Raw genomic sequence first — 23,716 nt, 5'->3', positions numbered from 1 at the left:
GGAAGGCGGAGCCCTGGGAGGCGGAGCCCTGGGAGGCTCGAGAGGCATAGCCGTGGGAGGCTCGAGAGGCGGAGCTGAGGGAGGTGGCGCCATAGGAGGCTCTAGAGGCGGAGCCATAGGAGGTGGAGCCGTGGAAGGCTCAGGAATTGAAGCCATGGGAGGCTCGAGGGGCGGAGCCCTGGGAGGCTCGAGGGGTGGAGCCCTGGGAGGTAGAGCCGTGGAAGGCGGAGCCCTGGGAGGTTCGGGAGGCTCAAGAGGCAGAGCCCTGGGAGGCTCAAGAGGCAGAGCCGTGGAAGGCTCAGGAATTGAAGGCTTGAGGGGCGGAGCCCTGGGAGGCTCGAGGGGCGGAGCCCTGGGAGGTAGAGCCCTGGAAGGCTTGAGAGGCGGAGCCCTGGAAGGCTCGAGTGACTTGAGAGGAGGAGCCCTGGGAGGCTCGAGAGGAGGAGCCCTGGGAGGCTCGAGAGGAGGAGCCCTGGGAGGCTCGAGAGACTTGGGAGGCAGAGCCCTGGAAGGCTCGGGAGGCGGAGCCCTGGGAGGCTCGAGAGGCGGAGCCCTGGGAGGCTCGAGAGACTTGAGAGGCGGAGCCCTGGGAGGCTCGAGAGACTTGAGAGGCGGAGCCCTGGGAGGCTCGGGAGGCAGAGCCCTGGAAGACTCGGGAGGAGGAGCCCTGGAAGGCTCGAGATACTTGGGAGGCGGAGCCCTGGAAGGCTCGGGAGGCAGAGCCCTTGGTGGCTCGGGAGGCAGAGGCGCTGGGACGGTCGAGGCTACAGGCGCTGTCTCTGGGACGGCCGAGGCTACAGGCGCTGGCGCTGGGGCTGGGATGGCCGAGGCTACAGGTGCTGGGACCTGCCGGCCGAGGCTACAGGCGCTGGCTCTGGGACGGCCGAGGCAGGCGTGGGCTCTGGCTCGCTGACCGTGGCAGGCGTGGGCTCTGGCTCGCTGACCGTGGCAGGCGTGGGCTGGGGAGCAGAAGCCTTTCCTCTTCTCTTCCTCCTCCGGACAGATGGAGCTGACAACGCTGGCCTGGGACGGACGAGGCTGGCAACGCTGACTCTGGGACGGACAAGGCTTTAGGCTTGTTGGCCGTGGGAGGTGTGGGCGTTGGCTCGTTGACCGTGGCAGGCGTGGGCGTTGGCTCAGGAGCAAACCTCTCCAAAATCATATCCACGTACTCAATCCAAGTGTACTCACCACTCTCTGGCAACTCCTCCCATCCATGGGCAAGGAGGCCGATCTGGTAAATGGACTTCGGTCCGCATAACCAGTGCATCTGGCAATGGTGCAAAACATACGTGAGTATTCGATCAAAGGGAGGTTCGCCCGGCTCAACTGGAGGAAGATTGCTGCTAGATCCATCTGAGGGTTAGTTCTTCTGTGACGTAGGCAGGCAGAGGTTGTGGATCTATGTGCAGCTTTATTAACAAAACAGGGGAAAACTCAGGACAAAGGGGGAAAAAAACAAGGAAACCTAGTACAGAGCATAACACATGCAAGAACTAACAAGGAAACAAAGAAACTAAAAGGGCTTATATACAAAAAGGAACAAACAAGGGAATAAGGAACACCTGGGGAAATAATCAGGGAAGGAGAACTAATCAGGGGAAAACCAATCATAAAATGAAACTACAAAGGACTACAAAAACCAAACAGAAAACAGGAACTAAACTAAACTTCAAAATAACAGTACAAAATCAAAAGACAATAGAGAACATGACAAGAATCACATGACTAAATCTCAGTAACCATCTTGTTATTGGACACTTTTGCTCTTCGATAAAATTAACTACTCGAGGAGGACAGTGGGTAATCCCGGGAGCATGCAGGGAGACGGAGATCAACAGATGCTGCATAATAACTGTCCATCTCTCCAACAGCTAACACTGATGTCTATTTGGTCAACATATAGGTCCCCACATCGCCTTCCCTTTACTTCTTCACATTTAATGATTTTTTTTCCATTTGTATGAGTGTGCTTGTTTATGCGCATGTGTTGTGTGGACAAACCCATAGACTATGCCAACAGTGTCTAACTCAGAAACTTTGATTTGCCAAGATACCAAAGTTGGCTATCAAAAGCCAGCAATGTCAATATTAAAAATGTCTTTATATGTAGTTATATCTATGCTTATCAATTATCATAGATGTTAACTATTGTCTAATTTGAGTCTATTTTTATTTCTCCTAAAATTTTAGGATAAAAATCCAAGATTAAGAAGATGCTTAGATAGGTATAAAAGAGCGGACTCTGAGCAGTACAATTTCTCTCTGGGTATGTATCAAAGTGAGTAGACCTTTGGCAAAGTTTCTTCTCAACAAATAGATTTCATTAAACTACTTTGTACCCTTCAGTGATGGACAGTAAACTTCAGCACCCTTGCACACCAAAAGGCTAATTTTAAATAAAGATTAGCTTACCTTCTCAATATTGACACCATTTATCTCTCTACCTTTTTTCTAAAAAGTTAGAATTAAAGGGCACCTATTATGGAATTTTGAAAATGACCTTTCATGTAGTGTGTAACATAGATTTAAGTGAACAAAAACATCCTGCAAAGTTTTATATATGAAAGTTCACCGTAAAAAAAGTTATTGTCTCTCAAATGTAGGAGTCGACTCTGAGTCAATTTAATGAATCGTTTTTCCAATGAGTCATTTTCTTTTTCGTTGTGACGTCAAGACGAAAAATTATCAAATTGGCCGCGCCCACTCATTGCACGCGCAGACACCAGGGAAAACTTGAAAACATCATGTCGACAACAAGACGCTGTGTTCTGAAGTGCATATCAAAAGCGCCCTTTTTTTCACTGCCCAGGGACGAGCATGTGAAGAATCAGTGGCTAGAGTTTATATTTACAACTATGCCACACAAGTATAGCCCGAACATTGTGCTGTGTTCGCGTCATTTTAATGACGATTGCTTTACGAACATGAATGCTTTCAAGTGTGGATTTGCGAGCCGGTTGATACTGAAGGAAGGTTCAGTACCAAGTTTATTTGGATCAGCTTCCTCCTCCGAATCACAACCTGTAAGTATTATTAATAATTGTTGCTCTTATGTGTTTTTTAGCATGCTTAATAAGTATTTGTGTGTGTTGTGTAAGTTACGCTCAGCGCAGCTTCTAGGTCTCCAATGTAAATTTTTTTGAAATATGTGAAATGTTTGTCGATGTTATTGGAGTTGTCATAAAGAATAGAGCAATAACTTGTAGTAATGCATTGCTTTACCAATATGTTTATGCGTTGGGCTAACGCAAACAATAACTGATTGGGTGTTTACCACCAAACTTTGGGCTATGATCGCTAACATAAATCAACTCAAATTCCTTCTCTGATTTTGATTTTTTTACTACAAAGCGGTGATGGGCGTTCCGTTTCCGACAATCTCTGCACAGAGTATACCAATCACAACTGACTGGGTCATCTGACCAATCACCGCAGATTAGCGTCACGCAAAGGAGGGGTTTGGAAAAATGAGTCGTTGAACGAATCATTTGGGAGTCGGTGAGCAAATCAGGTAAACATAAATGCATATTATAAGACAACAAAAGTGTTTTTTGTCATTGCATGCGTGTAAAACTGTTGTTGGGGACGCCCAAAACAATATTAGGAACATTTTTAATGCCATAATAGGTGCCCTTTAAAGGCAATCCGAGTAAGAACATCTAACTCACTTTACCTGTTCTGAACAATCTATACAGTAGCCTCTATAAAGACAAGCTAGAAATTTGTTTTATTGAGTAAAATAGAACAGGGCACATGGAATGAGACAGAGAACAGTGAAGTGTATTGCCTTGTAATTGCAAACAAACCAACACTCGAAAGCATGTGTGTGTGTGTATGAGAGAGAGAGAGATAGATGCTTACAATTATAAAGATCTGGCTTTCATGTAAACATGATGTTTGCTTTGGTGAGGTGCTGTGGAGCATAGGGCTGATAAATGAAACAACTAAAGAATTAAACAACAAAACACACACACACACACACACACACACACACACACACGATACAGGTGTGGCTATCTTTATAAGGACTCTCCATAGACATAATGATTTTTATACAGTACAAACTATAGATTCTAGGATTAGATGTTTTGTACTATCCAGTCAAGACTTAAGAGAAACTTGTTCATGCATTCATCACCAGTAGGGTGGACTACAGAAATGGACTCCTAACCGGCCTTTTCAAAATAAACCATTAGACACACATGCAGCTCATTCAGAATGCTGCTGTCAGGATCTCGCGTAATCTCAGTTACTGCAATGTTATTGGACACTTTCACTCTTGGATTAAATTAATCATGGTTGACGGTGAATAGTGAATTTCTTCAATGGCACTGCGGTAACTGGAAACTATTGCATTTAAATGCTGCTGCAAACAAGCCTCTAGTTGTCAATGCAGATCCAAGATGACGCACAAAAATTACTGAGTGCACCTTTAAAGAGATATCATTTGATAATTTTCTTTCCGAAGGGCAAGATTTCAAAACTCAAAAACAGCAAACTCTCACATAAACAGGAAGAACTGAGGGGTGTGGCCCAGGCAGGCACTTCCTAAGAACTGGTGCTCAGTTAAAAAGCCTTTATCATTTCATGCATTTTGCAACACAACAAAAGACCAAATTTAAGGGCTCCTGAATACAGAAGAGTGTTGTTGTCCTATTTGCCTGGATTTGCTGAAGGACACAGTGGCAATTCCATGTGGGTATGGGTACTCCATGGGATGTATTAGTGACTTGATGAAAGGTAATCAAGTTATCGACTGTACCCAGTGCGGACAGACATTTAGTCCTAGGCCAGTTCTGAATGGAAACACCATACTGGCAGAGATGGTGGAGAAGATGAAGGAACTGGAACTTTTAGAGGACTCTCAAATCTTACAAATCTCCTGCCTTGAAAAACACAAGCTGATTGAAGCCTCAGTAAACCTACAGGAGAAGATGTCCTCATCATGACAAATATTTGGAAATGTATTGTAGAACTGATCAACATTTTTTTTGTGTAATGGATGACACCAAAGGTCACGATACAGTGTCAGCTGCAGCAGAAAGCAAAAAGAAACAGGTTACAAGAAAGTACAGCAATCACTGTGGTTGTTTATGCAATATTTCATTGAATAAGAGACTGTCTAATAAATTCTGTCACCATTTCACTTGCTCCCATGTTGTCCCAAACCCATATGACTTTCTTTCTTGTGTGGAACACAAAAAGAGATGTTTGGCAGAATGTAAGTCTCAGTCACCATTCACTTTCATTGCAATTTTTTCTTATTAATGCACTTGAATGGTGCCTGGATGCTAAAATTTTGCCTAACATGTTCCTTTGTGCATTTCAGAATGACAGAAAGTTTTGAACAACATGAATGTGGGTAAATGATGACAGAATTTATTTATATATAAATTTTTTTGGGTGGACTATCTCTTTAAACACAATATATCAAAGAGTAATGATATTACAATATCCTTATTTTATATAGCTTTTTCAGTTTATTTTGACCTTTTATAGAATATTTCACTAACCAAAAAGGCAATGCACATCAATATGGATGGGTTACATTGTGCAGAAAAGGTTTTGTAATGGAGACATTGGTTTAAATAAAATATTAGAAGGGAAAGATTGCATTTAATGAATGAGGTTTTCCAGCCAGAAACAATCATAATCATATAAATGACTGTAATGTTGTAAGGTTAGGAGAATGAGCCAAACTTCCAGCTTCACATTCAAATTCCGGCCTGTGTAAACAAAATGCATTCAGACAGCATAGCTTTCTCTGTTTCTGCAAGAACACTCAAAGAGAAGGTTGAGCTGTTGGCTTTGATTGTGTGCTCTGCTATTTTGAATATCATCATATACAGTAGCTAACAAATGTTTTAAATTAATTTGCTAATGACAAAGGTTACATAAATAATGCTCTGTCCTTAAAGGTATAGTGCACCAAAACAATGAAAATGCTGTCACCATTCATTCACCCTCATGTTGTTCCAAAGCTGTATGTCACCATTCACTGTAATTGTATGGAAAAAAGATACAGTATAATAAAAGTGAATGGTGACTGAAGCTAACATTCTGCCTAATTTCTCCTTTTGTGTCCCATGTAAAAAAGAAGGTTGTATGGCTTTGTTTAGAACAATATGAGGGTGAGTAACGATGACAGAAATGTTACTTTTAGGTGTACCCAGAGCCATATAGAGAGAGAGTTGCGACAACTCCACTGACTCCAATGGAACATTTTTTTTACAGCAATGGCGACTCGTGGAGCCTCTCAATAGTTCCCGGAAGTAGCAGCAAACACATGCCGCGCCGTAGAGATGCAGCAGAACAAACCGTTTGCGACGCACTTTTAAAAGGTGAGACGTTTAAAGAATAATATTATCTTATTCTGTATATTATCAGTACATCTAAATAAAAAATAACTTGTAAATTAAAACCTTTATAGTTGAGTATTACTCATTAAATTAGGAGATAAGGCATGTTATCGCGTAACTAACAGATTAGGCAAGGATTGGAGCTGGATAAAGTTAATAATCGAACACCCTATTAATTGTAAAATCTGTTCTCTTGATTCAGTTTCATCCATCGTTTTAAAAAAAAGTAATATCAGTAATATATTATTACAATTTAAAATAACTGGTTTCTATTTCAATGTATTTTAAAATGTAATTTACTCCTGTGATGCCAAGCTGAATTTTCAGCCTCATTACTTTTGAACGGCAGTTTATATACGAGTATGCTTAAGTTGTTTTAAAGCTGAATATATTGTGTATATGAATAAGTATTGTAAGAATTATACATTAGATATATAATATTTATAATACATAAATAATTATATTACTATATATAGAATTGTAAGAATTGTAAACAATAAGCTTCATTTCACTAAATTTTACATTTACGTAACTGCTGCTAATAGTTAATAGTTCATTGACCCATTGTGCGGTGTGAGCTGGAAATCACCTGTCACCAGCCTGTCTCTGTACTATCTGAAAAGTCATAAATATGACATTAGTTACCATGAGATTAGTGAAAACAATGAACATGAGGTAACATAAAAAGGCAACAGAAACCCTAGCCTGAAATAAGTTGAGGCAAATAACGGTAAGCGAACACTAATCCTCAAATATTAGCTGATTTGATCTTTAAAAAAACAACATCGCTGTAACAACATACTCATGCTACATACATATGTCGGTGTGTTACATAAATATATAAAATAAACGCATTTATTGACTACTAATTACCAGAAATCGCAGTTCTGTCACTCTACTCTAACAGTTTGAAATGACCGCCAAAACACTTCCTGGAACTATCTGAAGTCTACGTGAATCACGTGACGATCAAGCATTTAGAACTTCCATTGTCGCAACTCTCTCTCTATATGGCTCTGGGTGTACCATGCCTTTAATATGTAACACATATCAAAGAATGTTCAGTATATCCACTCCTTCCAAGTGATCCCTAATTGAATATAAAGTAATTTGTACCTAAATGTACAATGTCAGTTAATGCAGTTCGCTTTATCAAATGTCTATTCTGTTAAAAATCAGTTCTCCTCCACTGAATAATTGCAGTAAAAGAGCATGATCGTTATAATGGATACCTTTCTTCACAGAAAGAGCTAGGATTGACCCGACAAAAATATAAACTCAAAATCCACACAAAAGAGAAGGAACTACTCTACAACAATAATGTTGAAATGTTTGAAAGTATATTAACTAGTACATTTTCTATATTTTTGAAGCTGCCTTAAAAGGATGGTTGACCCTAAAATGAAAATTCTGTCACCATTTATTCACCCTCGTGTTTTTCCAAATGCTTCTTGTGTGGAACACAAAAGATATCATAAGCAGTATTTTAGTCTATATTTCACCACTCAATTTCATTGCATCTTTTTGTTTCTTACAAAGAAACCGAAGGATGAATGAGGCTTTCATTCTGCCTAATATCTCATTTCTGTGTGCCACGGAAGAAAGAAAATTCTTACTGGTTTGGAACAACATGAGGGTGAGTAAATGATGACAGAATTATTATTTTTACTCCCTTTAACTTAAAGGAATAGGTCACCCAACAATGAAAATTTACTCACCCTCATGCCATGCCAGATGTATATGACTTTCTTTCTTCTGCTGAACACAAATAAAGATTTTCTGAAGAATATCTCAATTTCCCATGGAATCTGCCATGGAAAATAGTGAACAGTTTTTCAACAAACTGATACAATCTATTGAAAGGAGGTGTAAATTCAGAGACGAATTCAGAGCTGTGTAGAGCATGCTGCAGACTCTAGAGCAGGAAATCACAGACCTCAATCAGAGAGATTGCAAGCTTGAGTTGCTTCTGAAGTCTGAGGATCAGGTTCATATTCTCCAGGTAACCCACATTGTCGACTGAAAACTATAGCATAAATTATAATCACACAAGCAAGAGTGCAACTGTGAAATTGCTTTTATTTAAAAACTCAACCAAATTTTTTCCAAACACATATGACTTTCTTCTGTTACATGGAACACAAAAGGTGTTCATTGCATCTTTTATCCATACTATGATATGAAATTAATTATTCTGCCTAACATCTCCTTTTGTGTTCCATTCTCATTTTTGGGTGAACAATACTTTTAATATTGAGTAAAATACAAAATATTGCCAGTTATGTTGTCTATATTTGCTCTGCTATTGAAAATAAAATGATGTCAAAACAGGATCAACAGTTGCCTCTGATGCCCCAAAGAAGCAGAGTGATATAAATTGTGAAATGTTCCAGCTATATTGTACTAAATATCAGCATTTTTAGAATGCTATTTGTCTAATCAGATTAGAGGACCAGAACTAAATAAACTGTAGTGTATATCTACAGAACTGTCATTCCTTCTCCTTTCGGCTCCCTGAGCCACACTTTACAATAGCATCATTCTCAGATTTTGGGAAAGTGAATGTTGCAATATCAGGAAATAGCTTGTTGACATCTTCAAAGGGGAATAGCCCAGGATCTATCAAGCAGGTGAGGGGGGAAAAAGTTGGTCTTTCCGCTTGCCTTCACTTCCTGTTTAGTTGTTTTCCAAATAGATATGACACTCTGCTAACTTGTTAAATGATTTCCTTGTGATGTATGCCTGCCTTCCATTTTCTCTCCAGCTACGTCTATGAAGATCCTCCACTGCACATTGCCCAATATTAGAGTTTCTGTACATTAAGTCAATCTACTACACTAATGGGGAGTGATACAGTTTTTAGTTTTTTTGAGGTGTTGCTTTTTGATGTTTAAACAAGTTCAAACATTTAAACACTTGATTGAGTCAGAAAATTGATAAATACCCTAACATAATACAAATCTCACTCCTCAAACCTGTAGTAACATTATGGCAGATAATCAGGTGAAAATTACATATAAGTGGCTCCTATTTGAAACTTAAAGGAATAGTGAACCCAGAAATGGACACTCTCTCATCATTTTCTCACCCTCATGACATTCCAGATGTGTATGACTTTTTGTCTTCTACAGGACACAAACAAAGATTTTTAAAAGACTATTTCAGCTCTGTAGGTCCTCACAATGCAAGTGAATAGGTATTGTAAGGCAGGGTGCCGATGTGTTTGCATTCAAAGGAAAAGAGCAAATGTATGATCTTTGAGAAAATCAACATATGAACTTTCTCACAATTAGCAACTCTTCCGGAGGCACCACACCCCACTGAGCGAAGATTGCAAATTCACACCTCGTTGTTGCCCTACCACATCTGTCACATCCCCAACCCCAACCATCCCCCGTTCCCCTTCAGCTCAGAATCACCTCAAACTCACCTAAGATCTGTATGCAACAAAATATCATCTGATGTATAAAATAATGTAACTAATGTAACATGTTTGGTATCATTTAAAATGACTGGTATAGTGTTCTTTTAACCAGGTTTGTAAAACTTAATGACAACAAAGTTATAAGATCTCTATATGCCAAATACTGAATAATTCTGGAGGTCTATCCCCCTCCTTGAGGGTTAAACACCAGGAAGCCAAGGAAATTCTCATTGTTCAAAGGATAATACCATTTGGTACACAATGTGTATTCTGTCTGGATATTAAAAGGAAAGCTGGCCCAGAGCTCAGGGTCCTCTGTAGTCAGATGATGCCACACCTCAATGTGTGTAATTTTAATAATAGGAATCTGCATTCAGATGTCCCATGCTTTGCAATTACATGTAGTTTTCTCAACTGCCAGGTATGTTCTTTGACTTGTTTCTGTAACTTATGTTTTAAATCCTACCTGGCAAATAAATTGATACTTTTTGATTTATTCTGTATTCCTACAAAATTATTTATATCAATACTGGGTCTTTAAAATAGGAGAAACCAGATGATATGTGATAATTTATATCATAACTGAAGCTTAAATGTAGGAGGAAGCCACTTAAAGACTATCAGTTTGAATCTCATTAAACTGATCAAAAGGTATAGAGGAGGATTCAGAGTAATCAATCAATAAAAAGAATAATAAAAAAAAAGAATGATCAGAAAGTAATTAGAGCCTTAATCTAAATTAGAGGTCAACTTAAAATTGGAGTCAGATTAATAAAAAATTGGAATCAGATAAAATACAATTTAAAATGGGATGAATTTGTAGTGCAAATTATTAACAATAATTGCTTTACTTCAGCGCTCAGAAAAGACAGAACAACGCAGAGACCTTCAAGGGGCAAATCTATCAATTTTTAGCAGTTTGCCTGCATGTTTACAGTATCTATGCTTCGAAACTCAAAAAAGCACATAAAGGCAGCATAAACATAATATATACAACTCCAGTAGTTAAGCCCATATCTTCAGGAGTGATATGATAGGTGTGGGTGAGAAACAGATCAATATTTAAGCTCTTTTTTACTATAAATTATCCTCCCTGCACAGTAGATGGTTCCGAAGTATGTGAATCACCAGAAATACAAGAAGAAGATTGTGCAAGCGAAAGTGGAGATTTATAGTAAAAAAGGACTTAAAAATGTCTGTAAAAAAAATCTGTTTCTCACCCACACCTATCATATCATGTCTGAACACATGGATTTAACCACTAGAGTCATATGGATAACTGTTATGCTACCTTTATATTAAAACTAGGGCTGTCGATTTAACACGTTACTTCAATGCGTTTATACAGTGAAGAAAACACTTCAGTAGGCAGAACAACACAAAGATGTGATACGTTCTTGTGTTCAAAACACTTGATGGTGTGCAAATGCAAACTAAGGGATCTCAAGATGTGTTTAAAGATTGAGTATTAAACTATTTTTAACTTGACACAGTGACCTAAACATTTTATGTTTATGATGCAATGCACCCGAGATGCTACACAAGTATGTCTGAGGCAGGTGTAAATTGACTGGGTCCTTAAACAAGCCCTCATAATAAATCTCCAACTGATTGACAAATTCACTTGTGAAATGAATATTTGTGAACTGTGTGCCAATGATTGACTTACGATCAATAATATGGTAGTAAACAATACATTGTATTCTAAAGCCGCTTTTTGTATTGTCTTATCAATGATTAACTCTTCTGCCACAAGAATGTAATGCATTTTAATTATCTGAATATTTTTATATATATATATACATACACACACACACACACACATTATATATATTTTTATATATATTTTTTTAATATTTAAAGATAACTATGTATAATAATTTCATCATTATATATTGAATTATTGTTATATGAGGGGCTTTCTCAGCAAATATTTTTATATGCGATAAATGTGATTAATCACGATTAATTAATCGGGACACCATGTAATTAATTAGATTAAACTTTTTAATTGATTGACAGCCCTAATTAAAACAGATCCATTTTTAAGCCCTTTTTTACTATAAATTCTCCTCCCTGCACAGAAGGGATGATATGCATGAAGAATGTGATTCTCCAAAAACACAAGAAGAACCATGTGAAAGTGAAAGTGGAGATTTATAGTAAAAGGAATATAATATTGATCTGTTTCTTACCCACACTTATCATATCGCTTCTGAAGACATGGATTTAACCACTGGAGTCATGTGGATTTTATGCTGACTTTATATTGTTTTGCAGCTTCAAAATTTTGGTACCTATTCACTTGAATTGGATGGACCTACAGAGCTGAAATATTCTTCTAAAAATCTTTGTTTGTATTCTGCAGAAGAAAGTCTTACACATCTGGGATGGCGTGAGGATAAGTAAATGATAAGAGAATTTTCATTTTTGGGTGAACAATTCCTTTAAGCCACATATAAAAATTATCATTATAGATTGCCATTGCATTAGATAACAAAATATTAAAATAAAGAAAAGCAGACACATATTTGGTTATATAATGCAATGATATTCAGACATTTTTAAGGATAACTTTTTCACAGCAATTGTTCACACAAATAATAAATAACAATTCTGTCAATTTGTATTCACCCTCATGTTGTTAAAAACACATATGACTTTCTTCCATCCATGGAACTCAAAAGGAGTTATCCTCAGTCACCATGCACTTTTATTGAATAGATAAAATATGCAATTCAAATGAATGTTGACTGCGGTCTGTCATTCTGCCTTACATCTCTTTTTGTGTTTCATGGAATTAAGAAAGTTAATGGTTTTGGATCAACAAGCTGGTGAGAAAATAATGCAAGAATTTTCACTTTTGGGTGAACTATACCTGTATGTGTCCAAATATTTGGGGCCACTGTTTATAATCTCTTTCCTCCCATCTTCCCTTACAATGCTCCTTTCCTGTTTCCCACTTATCACCATTTCATTTTTCATATTCCTTTTGTCATGAATTCACGGATTCCTGAAAGTAGTCTTCAACGGTTTATTAACGGGATATTGTCAAGAACAGAGAACAGTGTCGCTCATGTATTTGTCAACCACATAACAACTTTCCAACTGCCGTAAAACAAGCAGAGCTAAAGAATACAAAAGCCAGTAGCGCCTCCTAGTGGAGCTTACTGCCACAAACATTTAAATCACATCACATCTCCCCTCTTAAGTAAATTCCAATTAGCAGTATTACATTTCTATTAATTTTGTTTTAACAACCAATTAAGCCTTTATACCAAATATTGTAAGTACCTTTATCATAGCTCTATATCAATATATTCAGATCAGCAAAGTCTTGAACAAAATACTTTTTTTTTTTTTTTAGCAATTTAACTGTCACTGTAACTTCCATAATAATATAAGAACAAGAAGTCAGTACTGTAACACACTACACGACCAGAAAAGGACATTTCCATCTTAAACATAGTCCTTAAACCTGGCGGGTGGTCTAATAGCTCTCCCAGCTAAGGTTCTCTTTGGAGAGGCGCCCGAACTCGGGGAAATAGTTGGAACACAGGACACAGGTGAGTCAGTAGCAGTGAAAGGGATGTCTGTGTCACCTTGGGTGGCAAAGTCACAGTCATTATTAGTCTCTTGTCCAGCACTTTCAGATACTGGCTCAGGCACTTCTTGCAAATGCCTCCTGTTCCTACGGGCAACAGTCCCTTGGCCGGTTTGAATTAGATAGGACCTGGGCTCTTGAGCTTTTGCGATAACTTTTGCTGGGGTTTTCCAGCCCTTCTCCCCATCCAATTTGACATTAACCCTCTGGCCAAGCTGCAGTGTAGGCAGAGGTCGGGTTGAGTGGTGCTTGCTGTAGAAGTAGCGGTAGGCTGCTTTGGATTGTTGGTCCTTAGATCTTACCGCCTGATGGTCAACTGCAGTCGGGCTCAGCTGCTGTGGCAACACAGGAACTGTGGTTCTGATTTCTCGTCCGATCATCAGTTGAACTGGGCTCTGGCCGGTTGCGGTGATAGTTGTGGCTCTGTAACTCAGCAAGGCTAGTTGTGGATCCGGTTGTCGAAGGAGTCTCTTTGCAATGGCTACACTCCTCTCAGCAGCTCCATTCGCTTGAGGGTAGTGAGGGCTTGACGTTGTGTGCTCAAAGTTGTAGTCCTCACTGAATTGGCGAAACTCCGCTGAAACGAACTGAGGGCCATTATCTGTAACTAGCTCAAACGGGATCCCCCACCTGACGAACATGCATTTCAGGCGAGTGATGACTTGATTGCTGCTTGTGGAAGGTAAATGAGAAATCTCAATGTAGCGTGAGTAATAGTCTGTAGCTACCAAATACTGTTTACCTTCAAGCTCAAATAAATCAGCGGCTATCTTCTGCCAAGCTCCTAATGGCAGTGGTGTGGTGATCAGTGGCTCTTTTCTTTGAGTTGGTTTATTCTTGATGCAAAACTCACATGCTTTTATAAGCTCAGCAATGTCTCTCCCGACACCTGGCCACCACACTGAAATGTTAGCCCTTTTCCGGCACTTCGTGAGTCCCTGGTGACCCGCATGTATTTGTGACAGCACAGTCTTTTGTATTGAAAGAGGAACAACAATGTGGTCATCGTTCAGCAAGAGTCCATTGACTTCAAACAGGTGAGCTCTGGCGGCGTGGTACTTGAGCAGGTTGTGTGGCAGGCAGGACAAATCTGAGGGCCAGCCATTACTTGTGTAACGAATCACCGTTTGAAGAGTGTTGTCATTGCTTGTAGCTTCTCTTATTGCATTTAGTCTATCTTTGGTGATTGATCTAGTTCCAATCACTGCCTGAACATAAGCTTTGACATCATGCTCTGTGTCTGACACAGTACCGCCCTGCAGTGGGTTGCGAGATAGGGTGTCAGCGACAACGAGCTGTTTTCCTGGTACGTGAACAGCTTCTCCGTTAAACTTCATTAGACGCATCAATAACCTCTGACACCTAACAGGTGCTTTATCCAGGTCGTAGCTGTTGATAAGTGGAACCAGAGGTTTGTGGTCGGTCTCAAGCACAAACCTGTCCATACCTTGTAAGTACCTCCCGAAACGCTTGCATGCCCACACACTGGCAAGGCATTCCTTTTCTATCTGGGAGTACCTACGCTCAGTCTCTGTCAGTGTCCTCGAACAAAAGGCAACCGGTCAGAGTCCATCACTGTGTTCTTGGTAAAGTGCGCCGCTTAGGCCATAACTACTTGCATTTGCACTTACCACTGTTGACTTTGTTGTGTCGTAATATGCCGGTACAGGTGCTGAGGTTAGCATGCCTTTTACTTTTTTTGAAGGCTTCCTCTTGTGCTTCTCCCCATGTCCACACTGTGTCGCTCTTCAATAGGCTGTTTATAGGGTGCATGACAGTGGAGAGATCAGGAAGGAATTTTCCCAAGTAGTTTATCATTCCAATCCTTTGACGCAGTTCCGTTATGTTCGTTGGGCTGGGGAGTTCCGCAATGGCTCTGGCTTTCTCAGTGTCCGGTTTAATGCCATTCTTCCCAATGATGTGTCCAAAATAGTGAATCTCAGGTTTCCTGAATTGACATTTGTCCTTGTTTAGTTTCAGTCCTGAAGCTTTAATTGTTTTCATCACAGCTTGTAGGTTCTGGTCGTGGTCTTCCTTGTCCTTGCCAAAGATCAGAATGTCATCCATGACAACTTCTGTGCCGGTGTGATCCCTCAGAAGTGAGCTCATTTTCTGCTGAAATATTTCCAGTGCAGATGTAGTGCCGAAAGGAAGGCGACAGAAACAGAAGCGGCCCACTGGAGTAATAAAGGTTGTAAGTTTCCTGCTGCTCTCATCGAGTGGGATCTGCCAAAACCCACTTGATGCGTCCACTGTAGAGAACACTGTTGCGCTTGACAGTTTTGGTGCAATATCCTCAAGCGTGGGCAAGATGAACCTTTCTCTTTTCACAGCTTCATTCAGTTTGGTAAGATCCACACAGATCCGAGGTTTCTTGTTTTTTTTAATCACTGGCACCATAGGAGCACACCAGTCTGTGGCTTCCTTTACTTCTTCTATGATGCCAAGAGACTGCATTCGCTTCAGTTCCTCTTCCACTTGAGGTAGGATTGGAAATGGGACGCGCCGTGGGGTTACAATATGGCTTGGCGTCCGGCCTAAGCTCTATTTTGACTGGCTCACAATTTAACAGTCCAATGTTCCCAAATATATCATCGCAGGGTTTCCTGCAGAAAATGTGTTAGTTAAGGTGGTGGGGGCCGGGGCGGTGGTGTATTTGGCACTTGTGCAATTCTACATATCCCTTTTCCTTAGTTCCGTGGTTCTCCAATTTTTTAGAGTGCCGTACCCCTCTTCCACTTAGACTGCAGTCACACCTTTTCCATTAAGGGACAATATTTGCTCCCTTTAATCAATTTTCCCATTTCATTTTTTACCTTTGTAATACCTTTAAAAAAATAAATAATGCCTTAAATAAAACAATGTTCAATATATGGGCAATGTTAAAATCGTTTAATATTAATAAAAGTATTATATAAATAATATACTTTTATATAATAAAAATTGCGGTAACTCATTGTCTTTATGTGTGAGTCATCGAGTCATTCATTGAATCTCACGATTCGTTCAAAGCCACAGATTTCATTGCAAAATAGAGCAATAAGCCTGACTATAATGTTTTAAATGTAGTAAATCACTTAATGTTACCCTTTTGTTTTGTTTTTTAACTGTTGTATAAAATCAATGTCACATTTGTAATCGTGTGGATATTCGGGAAACATTGCATCAACATTAAAAACACTGCTGGGATATCAGCCTGCATTTTGTTTGCACAAACAGCGCAAGCGGCTCGTGACAGAACACAGGCCGACTGAATGACACTTCAATTTAAGTTGACAATCTCAAATGAAGATTGCTGAACTCCAGCTCGTCTGTGTTTTCAGATCATCCGCGATTCTTGCGTTAGAGAGCGCGCGCGCGCGCGATTGCCAGATACTATTGAAAAGACCGGGTAGAAAACATGTTCTTTTAACAGAAAAGCTCTGATTTGGGGTTTAAATTATTGAATTCTGGCATTAAACTGAAACGTTCCCACTTCAGACGACAAACTACGCTTGGCTACTATCTTGTTCTGCAATTCACTTGCCTAGTAACCATAGTAACGGTGCGCACACTTTCGCGCTTTCTGCTATGACGTGGAGTGCGGGATGCACTCAACGTTGCATGAATTTTTAATTAGCCTGCATTAGTAACAGTTAATTTTGTTATGGTATGAACTTAATCCTAGTAAAGGCAAAAAATATATAATACCTTTGTAACGAAATCCAAGACTTTGTATACCAAATCCAAGCCTTAATTTGAGATTATTTTTCAATGCTTTTAAGATCCTGCGGGTACCCTGGTTAATGTGTCGTGTCCCCTCACAATGACAGTAAATTAATTATTAGGCTACATTACATCAGTCACGTCACATAGTGGTCTATTTTCAGTTAAAAATGGCGAAAATAGACAAAAGTTCATTAATTTGCCTGATTATTTTTTGTGATTCGTTTAACATTTATTACCTAAAAAACCTGTCAAATAGCAAATGTTTAGTTTAGCAACTTACATCTTATCTCGCACTTGACCGACCGTAAACTGAAGCGGCCTGACATTACATAAATCCAAAATGGGAAAATCTGTCCATGTTTTTCACAGTGTGTCATAAACTTGCCTTTACACACGAGCTTTCCACCTGGGCTTGTGAAGGTTGATTTTGTCATCACCTGAGATGGCGCTGTTGCAGGGATGAATATGTTTCCTCGGGAATCACCGTTACATCCGCACCTGTATCAATTCGGAACATAACAGTTGTGCCATTGATTTGTAGGTCTTCATACCATGTGTCCTCATCACCTTCACTGCCATCAGCAACAGCCCCGAGAAACCATGCACTTACCTCATCACTGTCACCGTCAGTAGTTTTAATTGCATTTACATTCTTAGTTTTACACAGTGCTTCAAAATGTCCCGTTTTATTGCATTTGCGGCAGCGTTTACCTGTAGCCGGACATGCACCGTAATCATGCTGTCTCCCACATCTTGTGCACATTTTCCTTGTTTGATGTGTCACATTCTTGTAATGTTCATCTTTGTTTTTGGCATACCTTTTTGTCGTACTGCCTAGGCTGCTTGTACTTGCGTGCATTAACGGCACTCACCTCAACATTTGTTGCTCTGGCGCTGGCGTTTTGTGCTTTAATAAGCTCCGACTGTCGCGCAATACTGATTGCCTTTTCCAATGTCAAGTCCGGTTCGAGATGTATCTTTTGCGACACTTCTCCATCTGCGATGCCGATTACAATGCGGTCCCTTATCTGTTCGTCTTTAGTTGCTCCAAAATCACAGTGTTCTGCAAGCTTATAAAGCTCTCTGACAAACGCCTCCACGCTCTCCCCATGCAGCTGTGAAAACAGGCACGTTCATGTATCGTATTCCGCTTTGGCACAAAATGTTCATCAAACTTTTTTTAAAACCTCTTCATAATAGTGTTGAACATCGTCTATAAAGGTGCTAAAGATAGGTTCCGGGAAAAGATAGGTAGCGGGAAAAACGCTGTCTCAAGATCGGCCACGCCGAAGGCTGGGTGAAGTCAAACGATTCGGGAGACTGAAACTTGGCCATCTCGTTGCTCGTTTCAATCTTGTTCACAGGGCGAAAGATCTCACTTCTGACACCATGTCATGAATTCACAGACTCCTGAAAGTAGTCTTCAACGGTTTATTAACGGGATATTGTCGAGAACAGTATGGTGGCCGACAGAGCTCAACGTGCTGCAACCTAAAGAAGACGCATGCAAATAGAAAAACACCCGCAAATTAAGAAAACATCTTCATCAGTTTCACAACACACGTGTGCTCCAAATACTCACAACACAACCAAATACAGAAACGCGCTGCAAAAGCTCACAACACAACCAAATACAGAAACGCACTGCAAAAGTTCACAACACAACCAAATACAGAAACGTGCTGCAAAACTTCACAACACAACCAAATATAGAAACGCGCTGCAAGTAATACAGACCACAACGGAAATGTTTCCGGGGGAACCAAATAAGTGACGAACCCGGCTGGGACGCTGCTTATTGCACGTGAGCATCCCTATGCCCTACTCCCTTCGAAGGGCAGACGGCAGAGCTCTTCAAGTGGGACTTTGGAGTGAGCATGGCACTAGTGTGCCATTTATGTAGCCGTTTGGAACGCACTTGATGAAGGGAGCAATGAAAGACAACTTCCAACCTAATTATTTTCACCTGGGATGTTCCCATGACAACGCAGCACGTTGTCCATCGGCTGAATAGCTGTTCTGAGGACAGAAATATAATGCTGTTAACATAACCGTTGCAAATAAATTTATTTTTACGTTACAAAAAAACTGTTAAAATATGCGTTTTATATATCCGTTAAATATCTGTGTGTCAGTGTCTCAACTTTAAAACATTGGACCCTACATTATCTACACCTTCTTATGAAACTTTTCTTTATGAAAATTTAAACATAACATGAAACAATTTGTATAGTGTAACTCAGAGCCATGGAGAGAATGGCTCTGGTGTAACTGATGTAAAGATTAATATATTTCCTTCATGTTCTTCTTCTCTATCTTTTTTATTTATTTTAGTTTTCAGCTCATTGTTCTTTTCTCATTTCTGATGACATTGAACATATTGTTAATACAATTTGTATATTGTATACAAGTTGTATGTCATAAAAAATGAATCTCTGTATATTTTGCTGGAAAAAAAGTTAAAATAAATAAAATAAAATAAAGTAGAATTTTGAGCTGTAAGCAAAGAGTAGAACAACTATAAAAAAGTATAATATTACAATATAATATTATAATATTATTTCTATATACAATATATTACAATATTATTTTAATATTATAGTTTATTTATAAAATATATATATATATATTTAGGCTTTCACTTCTTGTCAATATCAGTTCTTTGCTGTAAGCACGTCCCAGCTGGGTTCGTCACTTATTTGGTTCCCCCGGAAACATTTCCGTTGTGGTCTGTGTTACTTGCAGCCACTGATCTATATATATAAATCAGTGCTTGCAGCGCGTTTCTATATTTGGTTGTGTTGTGAAGTTTTGCAGCACGTTTCTGTATTTGGTTGTGTTGTGAACTTTTGCAGCGCGTTTCTGTATTTGGTTGTGTTGTGAGTATTTGGAGCACACGTGTGCTGTGAAACTGATGAAGATGTTGCTGGTGTTTTTTTCTATTTGCATGCGTTTTTTTCTTTTTGCATGCGTTTTTTTCTATTTGCATGCGTCTTCTTTAGGTTGCAGCACGTTGAGCTCTCTCGGCCACCGTAGTGGAACAGTGTCGCTCATGTCAACCACATTACAAATTTCCAACTGCCGTAAAACAAGCAGAGCTAAAGAATACAAAAGCCAGTAGCGTCTCCTAGTGGAGCTTACTGCCATAAACATTTAAATCACATCACACCTTTCTCCTACAACTCAATTCCCTAATGGCCCATAAGGACCTAATTTTGTCAAAGGAGAACAGAGAAGTGACCGTTTGGAGTAGGGAGCAATCCTGTCCTGACCACCCTGAGCGATTTAATTACTGGTGCCAGCTGCTTGGCACTGAGGGCCTGACAGTCTACAGCTATTGAGAAGTGGAATGGAGTGGGATGGGTATAAACACTGCTGTCCCATACAAAAACATTGCCAGGAAAGGGGAAAGAAGTGAAGCTCACTTCTGTCACAATGACAAATCCTGGAGTTTGTTCTGCTATAGGAAAGGTTATGCTTTCAGACACAATGGGGTTGTCAGTAAGATCTTTTAGCCTGGATCGTCAAAAATTGATGTTCATCTAGATCACAGGGCAGGGACACTGGCCTTTTACAGGGTTGATGACTAAATGATCCTCCACAGATTTCAGACCACATTCACACAGCCTCTCTATCTGGGCTTTGAGTGTCAGTTGGAGTGAGGGAAAATGGGTATTTGGCCTTGGGAATTAAGGAATTGATAAAAAAGGACATAATAAAAAAAAAAAAAAAATGCTATACATTATTATATTACATTTTTACACTATGTAAAGTTGTCCTGTTTATTTTTCTGCTCCACCATGCCAAACATTCATGACAGATCTACTGTATGTCTGTGATAACATATTTGGATTTAAACTCTACATGCTCAGTCAATTGCTGTTATTTCTGTCTGTGGAATGCCCCTTGAGGTTAATATTTTCTGAGCGCCTTTGCACTCTCATTCCTTCTTTGTCAGATCCTTTGCAAATGTTTGTAACAATCCATATAGGATGAAAAGTTATGTTCACTATCATGTCTAAATTAGCCTTTCAAAGACGAATTCTAATGACCTTGCAACTTTCTTCAAATTGTAGTGTTTCTGTTGATGTGTGATGGCTTTTGGCTTGTTGTAAAAGGACAAGCACTCAAATAAATGGTAAACTTGGACCTCTGAAAATGACTTTGATTTGTTGACAAAATAAAATAAACAGTGCCCCCTGGCGTTCAAATGGCTAGCCATTGGCTTCTTTGCTACCTTATATTTTAGGCTCTTGAAAGTAGCGACCCTTTTCCAACAGTCCCCATTTATTTCTGCTTTATTGACATTACCATTTATGATCGGCATTTGGCTGCTTTTCCTTCACTATCCAGTCTAACTCATCCAATAATTTAAAAAAAAAAACTTTTATTAAAATATATGTTTTTTGAATATTTGTTTTATAAAGAGATCTACATATATCAGTTTATATTTGTCAACAAAAGTAAAATCAAGCATGTAAGCCTAAGCCTTTAGATTAAAAGTCTTGGTGATCATGAGAAACATTCAGTCAACTGTGTCCAGACTTTTGCATGTAAATGAATGACTTGTAAATCTGTTTTAAATAACTCTTTGGCTGAACGTAATTCAATTGTAGACAGTTGTTCCACATATCACCTTTATAACCTCAACTTAAATACTTCATTCATGTAGTGGGAAACTAACTGAACTGAGAGACCCCCGATCAAATAAGACATTTTAAAATCACCTTTTCAGCTAAGAGAGCTAACTATTAACTAGCAATAGTGCATGTTAGCATGCTAACTGTAGCATTATCACAAAGCACAACAAAGTGGAATTTCTGTGTTGTGTTAAACACAGAAAGCCATATTAGAATAAAACAAGTAAACGAGTATGAGTCCTCAATCTATATTCAAGCTCCACCTAAGCCACAGTAGTGGTAAAACTCCAAAATTTCAGAAACTCTTCTTAATTTCAACAGTTAACATTAAACAGTAACAAGTCTTTTTTTTTTTTTTTTTTTGCACAAAAGCAGATACAATACCACCTAATTTCAACATTTACTCTCCCAATTCAGTCCCATGCAGCCCATGCTGGGAACTAGAAATCTCTTGCTTCATTTCAGATAATGGCAAGACATTTTTTTTAATGTTGTCCCAACTCACTGATTAACCAATAAGCATACCTCCATTTCACACATTTAAGTGAAGTATGACCAGCCAAGTACCACTCACTTTATTTCAGTAATTGACAGATTCACTCATGGATTACATTACACATGGCTGATTATAAATTTTCAAGAAGCCATCTGCAACTGAAAGATATTGCGTTGAATGATGCTGCATCCATGACCCTAGGTGTCAGTGTAAATCCACGATGACATAAACAAAAATTTTGAGTGCTATGTAAGTAACTTTGAATGGGAGGAGGACACCCATATACCGGGGTCGGAATGGCATGCTACCCATACATCTCTTACTACTTCTGCCTTGTCTGTCTATGGCAGAAATAGTAAGAGTAGTATGGTAGTATGCCATAGTTGGGACTCAATGATCATCTGCTCAGTACATGAAATTTAGCTCAGTAGAGGGCACTGATAGGCTGATTGAAGGAAGGCTGGAACTAGTCCTTGAAGAACAATCAGGATTAAATCTGGTCCATACACAGAGGCTGTAACCTCACCAGTGTGGTTTCAGACAATGTTACAGTAAGAAAATTTATCAGCTCCAAGTTTGGGGCTGAAAATATGCTGCTCTTTGGCAGTGCACCAAGATGCAGCCCTGCTTGTTTTGGAAACAACATAACATTCCCACAAAACAGATTTTCACATGATTCAGATTAATTAAACTGATTTACAGCTGAGATAAAACTATGTGTTTTTCAGCTCTACATACTGCTGTTATTAAATCCAGGTTTCTTTTAAAGGTCAGGTTCCATTGAATGCCTCTTATAATTTTGCTAAAGCCCTTATTTGTGATTGTTTATCTCTGTCATCTGGTCAGCATAACTCTTTCTTGTGTAGCTCAACTTCATCCTGACCCCCCTCTGGACGCTAATGGTCTACAGAACTACTGCGATTAACTTTCCAGTAGTCCTCCGATTACACAATCATTTTGTGTAAGGGTTAAACTAGAACAAGAACAACACAGAGTAAAAAGTATTTACAAAGGGTACTTGTTGGTCTAAGGATTGCAAATATGAATTTTATAGAAAGGTACTGTGTGGTGAAATAACCCCCCCAGAGGAATTCCACCAGGGGGCAGTATCCCCCTTGTTACATTTAATGTCAACTAACCAGAACAGAAACTAGTCAGAAAACACAGTTCTTTGGCATGGTCCATTGGCAGTTGATTGGCGTGATCATAAGCAATATTTAATTATGAACACTGATTTTCTGCCTTTATAAATATGTACATGTTTGAAAGGGCTCTAATATTTCCTGTGTGGGTGCAGGAATCCAAGACTGATTCCAAGACACTGTGTACAAGGGCATATTCAGAGATCCCACAAATAAACAGTTAGTGCATGAAGCAGGGAAGAGGTCTCTATTATTTTAATTTAATGGAAATCCTGGAGTCTATGTATTTTACCAACACTCAGGCACACTCACATCAGAAACCTGCTCACTAATTTACTTA

The 23,716-nt window shown here is 39.3% G+C and overlaps 1 protein-coding gene across 1 annotated transcript; it reads left to right on the top strand.

The window, feature by feature from the left end:
• Positions 1–4,625: 4,625 nt before the first annotated feature.
• On the top strand, positions 4,626–20,760 carry ftr66 (finTRIM family, member 66; the record flags this gene model as incomplete). Its single annotated transcript, XM_052128642.1, is given in 13 exon segments — positions 4,626–4,936; positions 4,938–5,061; positions 7,607–7,692; positions 8,148–8,364; positions 8,849–8,936; positions 8,939–8,992; positions 9,127–9,176; positions 14,377–14,427; positions 14,640–14,696; positions 15,146–15,333; positions 15,521–15,737; positions 17,640–17,723; positions 20,260–20,760. Coding segments are annotated over 13 exon segments (2,028 nt in total), but the record flags the coding sequence as incomplete, so codon positions are not given.
• Positions 20,761–23,716: the final 2,956 nt, after the last annotated feature.

This window comes from Xyrauchen texanus, chromosome 6 (assembly GCF_025860055.1).
Source record: "Xyrauchen texanus isolate HMW12.3.18 chromosome 6, RBS_HiC_50CHRs, whole genome shotgun sequence".
Lineage (NCBI taxonomy): Eukaryota > Metazoa > Chordata > Actinopteri > Cypriniformes > Catostomidae > Xyrauchen > Xyrauchen texanus.
This window is presented reverse-complemented; position numbering and strand designations above follow the sequence as displayed.